Below are 9,641 nucleotides of genomic sequence, written 5' to 3'. Positions count from 1 at the left end.
GTACATACTCAGAGCTCTCATTAGCCAGGGGATCAGTGAAGGCTATTGCAAGTAGTCCAGCCTTTGGGAATTTGACTGTAAGTGGACCCACTGCATGGAAGCTTGCAAGCTTGCACAACTCAATCACTAAGCTTTTTAAATAAAAAAAGAGGGAGGTTTTGCCTGCTAGGCAGGTCTTTCTGTGTTCTTGGAGATCTAATTATTTCTTATTGCTTTAACACTTTTTACTATTAAATTCTCTATTTCCTATACTAAAATATCCCTGGTCTCAAGAATTTGAAGCTACTTTTTTCTTTAGGCAAGGACAAAAAAAATTGTGACAGAATATACCTGCTTATCAGGTGTCTTGTAAACTGTAAGCAGTATTTGTTTTTGTATTAGTACCTCACTAACATTCTTTAGTTAAGTCCTACTCTCACATATGTAAGATATAGAGATAGATAGTTGAATACATGGCAAAAAATATTACGTTAGATTTTATAAAATGAAGGCCAACTAACTTTGTCAGGGGTTGTAGAATAACAGAATGAAATGAACTTTCCCAAAGCTTTCTTTCTCCTTTGTTTTTAAAAAATAAATACATATGCTGGAAAGGACTGATTTAAACATTGAAATAATTGTAATGAATTAAACTAGCATTAAAATGTATAGACTTTAATGGAAAACATTATTTAGCATGCACTTTGAAAAGTAAAACTTTGTATACATTTTCACCTGTTTGAGAACTAGATGCTACATATGGTAATTGTAAGAATGTGTGAGAGTTAAATGTCTTAATATAAACCTTAATGTACAAATGGAATTTTAAAATATATATGGAAATAATTAGTTCACCAAAATCATCAGTATTATCAAATACCTTCCAGTTATATTTGTGGATGGGGATTATTGAACTATAAGATGCAGAAGCATAATGTTGCAGTAAAATACATCTGAATAGCTCCCATTCTTTCAAATTTACTGCTATACTATATTTAAATGAAATAGCACAGAGATAAAGCAATTTTAGCATTTTATGCTATTTTCATAGTGAAATATTTGTGTTTTGTTGCTTGTGTTTTAAATCTTATTTTAATTATAATCCTGGAGCAAAACATAACATACTAAGTTGCTGAATTAATTAATAGCTGATTGAAGTGAAAAGTAAGATTTTTATTTGTTCTACTTTTGTGTTTCCAAGATGTTTGTCATCCTTGAAGATCTTATTCTGTTTGCTAAAGATAGTCATGATCATTATTTAAAAAAAAAAAAAGAATACCATGTTGAAATGCCATACGACTTTGGATGTTTGACATACTAACCTTTTTGAATGAAAATTTGAATTTTTACTAATTAAATATTTTTTTCCCAGAAAAGTAACCTTAATTTGTACATAATATTTTAGACATGTTGTTCAAACAAGTGAAAAGCAGTGGCAAATACTTTATACCCAACTTAATTTTCATTTACTTAAGTTTGTATCATTATTATAATAAAGATAGTATCACTCACTATAACACCAGATATCCTTCTCCAAATCATGTTTTAAAGGACACCCTGTTTCAGTTTTTCAAAACTAAAAATATTCATGTACTTGTTCAATTTTTGTTCTTACACATTCAACTATGTCCTTCATATTTGGCATTTTGATTTATTAGGCAATCTTAGCATTAAAGACTTTTAGCAAAGCAGTGCTAGATTTCAAATGCACTGTGCATAGTATCTATGATGAATTAATTCCAGCAGGGCAATAAAGTTATCATTATTTAAATGCTAGTTTCTTTCAGAAGTTTTACATCTTAGTCAAGCTTTCAAAATCAGTATTTAGCTCATATTTCGAGGTGACTATATGTGACTTCTTGTTACATGTGTATATTTTCCCCATGCTTAATGCTTCCTTGTGTGAATCCGCATAAAAATATTTAGTAATATTTAATATTGATAACTTAAAATGATGGGTAATTATTTAAGAATATATGATTACTCTTTAATCTTTTGGTTCATTCTGTTAAATGCCATATTCAGAATATTTAGGATTTAATGCATTTATTTGGTTAAATAAATTATACACTGAAAGAAACCAGAGAATGGACATAAAATGTCTTTTATGGTCACGGTAAATAATTTTGTTTAAGAAAAGTTCATAGAAAAAAATAGTTATTTTTTTTTATAGGCACTGTTGTTTATTCTTAGTTTTTTAGGAAGTTTTTTTTTTTCATCCATTTGTTTTGATTAAATGATAAGATGCCAAAAAAAAAAAACCAGGTTGAATAATGAGGCACCATGATTATAAGATGGAGTATCTGTGTATGTGAATAGGCAAGTGTGTGGGAGGTAGAGGTTATTTTTCCTTTCTTACCATCCTTGACATGTACAGTTAGATCTGCCTATTATCTATCTATCTATATCCACTCGTACATACACATACATATAAATACACACAAAAGGTCGTGAAAGAGAAGAAAGGGGAGAGACATAGGGCAGATAAGAGAAAGGGAGAGGAAAGATGATACAGAAGATCAGAGGGAGAAGGTTGAGTGAGCAACGAGGACCAATAGTGTCCCTGGTGGTGGTTGAGATAATACAGCTAACTCTACTTGCCCAGGTCAAGTTTCAAACTTCTCAACATTTTAGTAAATATGAAATAGGATACAAGCAGGTTTCTGTTATCGCTCTGGCGAATGTCTATCTCACATGTTTATACCAATGAAACCTATAACTCTAAGAGGTAAAAATAAAACCAAGTCTAGCATTCAGTACTACCCTATCATAAAGTAAGGAGGTCTAATTGAGCTATGTCTTTATATCCTGCTATTTGTACAAATAAAAGACTACATCTTGATGCAAAATAAACACAAAAGCACTGTTGTGACTATAACAGGGAGTCATATACTAATTTATATAATAAGTGGTTGTGCACGCTTTATTCAAGATTATGGCTGCAAGAAATGGCATGAATTGCTGGGTGTGTTTAATGCTGGATTATAGCAATTTGAAACATGTCAAACACATGGCTAATGCCTCATGCTTCACTCATTCTTGCGTAAACCTGCATAGCCACCATCCATTATACCCTTGGTAACAACACAATTCTGCAAGTAAATATTGTTACACTAAGTAACCTTTCAATTCAAGTTGTTTAGGAAGAGAAAATGCAATCTTGTGCAGTCAGTTCCAGTGTCAGTTTAATGTTTCAAAAGGGAAGTGGTGTAGAGAATAAGTATCTGTACAGTGACTTGCTTAAAAAAATAAAAGAAGAAAAGGGAAAGAAAGGGAAACTTAATGCAGGGGAGAAAAGTAGAACTGTATCATTTGAATGCAAGGTTGGAAGAGTTATTTTCTGTTGTGGCGAAAAGTTGTGCATGATGAAAGATTTAAAGGTTTAGCTAACAGTTCAGACAAACATTAAAACAGCAGCTACCAACTTCACCTTTCCCTTTAATGATCTGAGAATTATTTTCACTGATTTTTGTAAAATGTTTGTGGTAGGATTGAGAAGAATGAATAATTTAGTTTGGTATGTTTGGGATCACAAGCATATTCATTTTGAAAGAATACACTGAATTTGTAATTATTTAAAATATACTTTAAAAGGTAAACATCACCTCACCATTGTGCTGAAAATATTTCCTCTAGTGGAAAATTGGTGTAGAGATGTCACTAGGAGAAACTTAGTAAATATTGAAAAGCATCTTCATTTATTTAAAGACACTTCTCCTTTATAGTGAGCATACCCTAAACTTTCTATTTAGGTCAAATTACATAATATTCATCTAATTGCACAGTTACTTACTCTTCTTTTTGCGTATTAATCTTGGGTTAGCTTCTGTTTTGTAGAGAAAAAAGTACTATCGCTGTTATTGTTTTGCTTAAGCATGATTTTACTAACACTTAGATGATTGAACTTAAAATGTAAATCACATTTATACTCTAGGGCTTTATAAAGTCTAAAATTCCACAGGGGATAATAAAATCCTCTGGTTAATAGAAATTGAAAGTTATATAGGTCTTTCTTCATAATTGTAATAAAAATTTAGATACACTGTCTGCTTGTTGGTTATTCTTAATTATTTGATGGCTTTGATTATAACACAGTAATACATGCAGAATTCTTTAATTCATTCTATTGGTCCTGACATTAACTACCCAAAGATGAGTATTAAATACTGTACCTGTCTGCTACATTTGAGCATACAGCTGTTTTAAGTTTTATATCCTTGTGTTGCAGATTCTACCTAAAGAAAATAAATAGATTTAGATGACAAGGTTAAAAACATACACATACATACACACTCCAGATGTATTATCGAAAGTAAAATTTAAATGCAATATGTAGAAGTTATATCTGTTTCTACAGTTAGAGAGGGCCCAAATTATAATTTTCATATAACTAGTAAAGGCAATCAGACCTTTTCTCTGAATATTTTAAACATCATGCATGTAAAATTTATGCCTAATTTGAATACTTATTAGCTGCCTAATCTCAGAAAAGAGTATTAGCTTTGTTTTTTTTTTCTTGTAAAATCCATCACTGTGTATCAGTTTTCATTTGTGTGATTTTCCTTTGTTAATGTTCAATAAGATGTTTGACAAAGCCTATTTGTTCATAAATACATTTGGTTCAAAAGTAGTTTACTAAAGTTACAGCAGTTATTTCCTTTATGATTATGGGTTTTTATTGTTGTTGTTGTCTTCTTTAAAAAAATCAGAATAGCCACCAGTTGTATTTGTAGTTTTTGTTATACTAGCTTGCTTTGCTAGCCCAGCTATTAATGGTCTTTTATGAATCAGCAGGTCTTTTTTTTAAACTGATTTTTCAGAGTAGTAAAATAATCTGGTAATTTAGGTTTTGATGAAAATACCTTTTAAAACTATTAAGCTATTACCATTAATTTCAGAGTTATAAGATTAGTATGAAAAAACACCTCTGTTAGATATGTATCTGTGTTTGCATGTCTCTTTCTGTGTGTCCATGCCACATTTTGTAAGAGTCTGGGGATGAGGATTTGTCTATGACACGAAAAGATATTAAGCTTACCTTTGCTTTCTAATCAATGGGCAGGAAATTTAAATGAACTAAAGTCTTAAGATACAACCAAGTTTAAAACAGAGAAATCATATAGTAAGAAAAAATTAGATTGAGTGATGAGTTTAATGTCCTTCTGTGCTTTAGGTGGAGCCCCTGTCTGTCTAGTGTTCCTGCTAAAGTCACAGCACAGCCAGGTTGTCTCTGAAATCCTGTCCGTAGAAGCAGAACACAGAAGTGCATCTATTAGGTCATGGCAAAGGATTCAAACATCTTTGAGAGCCAAAACTGATCTTTTTAAACCACAGATTCAAGATGTACTGTGAAATTCTGGTTTGTAAGAGGACATTGGTTCTTTATTTACTGCAAGGATTTCTACTGATCTTGGCAGGACATCTCATTGCTATCCTGAAAGTACAGTATATTTATGCAGTGAAAATGATAAAACATTTATTACTGTAGAGAAGGTAATATGCATAATTTATGCTGTTTTTAGCACAATCATTAGTGATATTCTTGATAGATTTTATTTCCAGCTTTCATATCTAATACATGCCTGGAAAATTAATTTTATATCTTTCATTTATTTGCCTATGTTAAAATTGAGTTTTAAGTCATCTTCAAGTGAACAGTTTGATTGCTGCTCATGCATAAGCTTAATTACTTCCCAGGAAGGACAGTATTAAATGTTTTAAATGTCAGAAAAATAAATGAATATGAGCTGTTTGATTAAAAAAATAGGCAATATCTGACGTGTTTGCAGCAGGAGCTTTTTCTTAAAATGCCTCCAAGGCAAAATTTTATTTAGTCACAAAAAAAAGAAACCCATTACACTATTTATCATTGGTTGATACCATATGATTTGTAACATCCTTACAAAATTTTAATTTTGTATGATTAGCTGTGCATCATTAAACAACAGCCTTGCATAAGATGTGCTGTAAAATTCTGACAGAATCAAGATAGTGAATATTTAAAATAAGGCTGTATAGTCATCCATGGTTGTCAAAGGTAGATAATAGGAAACATAGAACAGAGTGTGCAATCGTGCCTTTATTTAAACTGGTTTTATAGGTAGACTTTAAAATGTGGTTGTTCATAAATGCTATTGACCATGCTACAGGCATGGTTTGTTACTTTGGCTGTTAAATGTAGCCACACAAAAATTGCTTATAGAAACCATAATTTCAGTGATTAGTATCTGGATGAGAGCTGAATTTGTGTGGCTTTGGTAAATTACTATTCAAGGCCCCCCCCCACACACACACACACCTTCCAAAGATGCTGTCTCTGTAATTGGCAGAGAGGGACATCTTGATAATGAAAGTGTGAAGGTGTAACGTGTGTTAATTGATACTTCTTAATCACTTTTAGGTATTAAGTCATGATGCAGGAATCTGCGACAGAGACAATAAGCAACAGTTCAATGAATCAAAATGGAATGAGCACTCTAAGCAGCCAATTAGATGCTGGCAGCAGAGATGGAAGATCAAGCGGTGACACCAGCTCTGAAGTAAGCACAGTAGAACTGCTGCACCTGCAACAACAGCAGGTAAGTTTTGTTTTCCTCAGTGATTCCTTAAAACAAATAAGCTTTTCTTCTTGACTATGAAAGATGTACTCAGAGCAAATTGAGCATGTTGTGTTAAGCTAAAGGAGGCTGAGCATTTATGATTGTTTGGAACATGATTGAAGTCTGAGCAAAGAGAGGATTTTCATCTTAGTTACGTCATACTGGCGCCAGAGTGCCCTTCAGGTGTCAGGCTATTAATTAAGTTCACAGGGTGATTTTCGGAAGGTTCTGTAAAGCTTTGTAACAGATATTTTCTAGCTTCCAGTTTACTGTCTTAACATCGTGCTGCAGAACAGGATACTTAGTTTTCCACCAGAGGGCCACATTACTTGATACTTGCTTATACAATGAATTTCTTCCAGGTCTGAGCTAAGGTGAGAAGGACCACAAGGACTTTTTAACAACACAGATGCTAGCCTGTGATACCTGCAAATATTAGCTATTAATTAGTTGAAATTTGCTGAGAGCTTGTAAACCATGCATACACTGTAATCATTTATGTTGCTTTTCTTGAAAACTCATTTCAAGAGATTTTGAATATGCACCTTTTGATAACATTAAAGAACATTTTTTGTTTTTTGCTAGTGTTTTATAAAAGGCAGTTGTTCTCTTTGAACCTTGAAAAGTAAACAACTGCCCAATTAGAGGGCTATTTTAAGTAGTGTATCATTCTTTTTATGTGACAGATTCATTTTTCCTGATTTTGTTTGTCAGTGAAATATTATTTTCAACCAAAGACTAGCCACTCCATTCTTCACTGATTCAAATCTGTTGAAACAGTGACAGAGAACATACAGATTTCAAAGCAAATACTTACATTAGGACAGAACGAGTATAGCTTTTTGAGAATAAGATTATATTTGTTTTAAAATTAAGGTGATTTCTTTAAAGCTCTGGATTACATTCAGACTGAACATGAAAAGATTACTCAAATGAACATATAATGAAATATTATTGAAAATTGTTTTAAATTAATTGTATCATTTACATTTTTAAGTTGGTATATTATAAGAAAGAATGCAGCTCATTAGTTAAAGCAAATGGCCACACTAGAGTAAAATTTCATAGAATCATTATTTTAAATAATAACAGCCTTTACAAAGTTATCTTAGAGTATATGTACTGAGTAATATCTTAACCTTTAGGTATTGTTCTCAAGGATAATCTTTTAAAAGCACTAGATATAGCTCTTTGAATAGATTCCCTATTATTTGAGAATAATGTCTCTCTTAATAGACAAAAGTTATTAGGAAGATAGTTTTTATTTTGTTTTGAAATATTTTGTTTTCACTATCATAGGATTTAAATGCCTACCAAAGTTCCAAGGTTAGCCTATCTTACATGTTACTTCAAATGAATGCAAGTTTCAGGATAGCCCTTTTCTCCTTTCAGTATATTCATAGGAAATATCATGCTAGCAAATGCTATAATATTCCTACTGACTTCCTTAAGTCAGAGTCCTAAGAATTTATAGCCAAATTCTATTTTGTCTGAGAATACATTAAGTTGCATTTATAAAGGCAAGTGGAAATAGCAATTCATAATTAACCTTATGGTTTAGAACTAAAAGACAGCAGATACTGAAAGAAATTCCAAAGAAATAACTTTTTCGCCCCTCAAAACTCTGGTTAGATTTTTCTTAAAAAGAAAACAGAGTAAAATCATGGCTTTACTTTATAGCACTCTGGAGACATTTTATGATAAAGTCTGCAAGGTGTGTTTATAATCGGAGTTTGAAGTTTACTTTGTTCTACAGTTTGTGTATATAAATCTTAAACAAAAGTAAATACAAAAAGTTATGTCTTTCGGATAACATAGAAGTGTAGTCATGTATTGGCGTGTTTGTGGAGTGCCTTCTAGAAGTGATTTAACACAATAGGTATAGTAGGTGTCTACAAAAGACACTTCAAAAAGTGTCTACAGAAGATATGTAATAATTTAATAAATAAACATGCAAAAACCTTTGTAAATGTCTTTTCCCTTGGATATGTTTTAAATATATTATATAGTTAGATACTTAATGTTACTGAATTTTTGTCCATCCATGAGTGTGTTTTGTATTGGGCCTTTAAGTCCATTAAGAGTTGGAAGGTCCTTTTTATAAAATAAATGCAGTTACTGCTTTTAATTCTAACATATTCAATACTTTTCAGGAGAAAAGCAAGCTCTGTGGAAATATTTAAAAAATCTCATGAGAAGTGAAATAAATTTACAAATGTATTTTGACATGGTGTTATTTACTTATACAGTTTGAACAAAGAATTAAATTACTTCTTTAAAGTATAATGGGCTAATCATTTTTGGCTAAGGTCTCTTATTTAGAAATAAAATTTAGGAGGCAGTGAGTGATATAAACAAAATAGATTTTTGTTTGCCGTGAACTTCTGGCAGAATATGGTCTGTTTTGAGAACAGAATGTTTACCTTTATTTTTACGGCTTTTGTATTTTTATAGAGGTAAGCAGTTTGAATTGAATCAGGCATGTATTTAGGAAGAAACGTTAATGTTTGGAATATATTGTAACAAACACTTAATGATAAATGAATTGGCGGAATAGAGAGGATTGATAAATTATAGCTAGTATTTTTTTCCTAGCATTTCATTTATTGATATTGAAATATTTTTGAGAGCTGGAATATCTTCTTTAAGTTTTAATATTGTATTATAATGGATATGTTCATCAGAGCCATGTCTTTGTTGATATGCTTTGCTGTTTTATATTCACTGAAAAATCAGTAATAAAAAAGCTTTCTCCTGATGACTTACTATCTCTCCCATTCTTTTCTAATCTTCTAAAATTAGTACTAAATACCGGAATGTATAATATATGGAGGTAACATATTTCAAATGTTGTTTCAGATTAACTACTCTGAGAAATTATTCTGCATTAGATGTAGAATTTTATTTTGATATTAGGTTTGCAGAACTAATTGTTTGTGTCACTAAGGTCAAAATAGTTGCTAAAAAACTTGATTGCTTTACAGGGTAGATTTGAGCTTGCATTTTGAGCATTCATTAAGTCAGATAATCTTTCTGAATGTTTTATGAGATTGTACTGCTTTG

The 9,641-nt window shown here is 31.4% G+C and overlaps 1 protein-coding gene across 12 annotated transcripts in view; it reads left to right on the top strand.

The window, feature by feature from the left end:
- Nucleotides 1-6,389: 6,389 nt before the first annotated feature.
- The window catches only part of FOXP2 (forkhead box P2), a 313,730-nt gene continuing 310,478 nt past the window's right edge, over nucleotides 6,390-9,641 (top strand). For all 12 annotated transcript variants that reach the window (XM_068972856.1, XM_068972854.1, XM_068972855.1 and 9 more), the window contains exon 1: nucleotides 6,390-6,557. In XM_068972856.1, the coding sequence (XP_068828957.1) occupies nucleotides 6,390-6,557 (168 nt within the window). The remainder of the gene's footprint in view (nucleotides 6,558-9,641) is intronic.

Source organism: Capricornis sumatraensis, chromosome 5, assembly GCF_032405125.1.
Source record: "Capricornis sumatraensis isolate serow.1 chromosome 5, serow.2, whole genome shotgun sequence".
In the NCBI taxonomy this organism is placed as follows: domain Eukaryota; kingdom Metazoa; phylum Chordata; class Mammalia; order Artiodactyla; family Bovidae; genus Capricornis; species Capricornis sumatraensis.
This window is presented reverse-complemented; position numbering and strand designations above follow the sequence as displayed.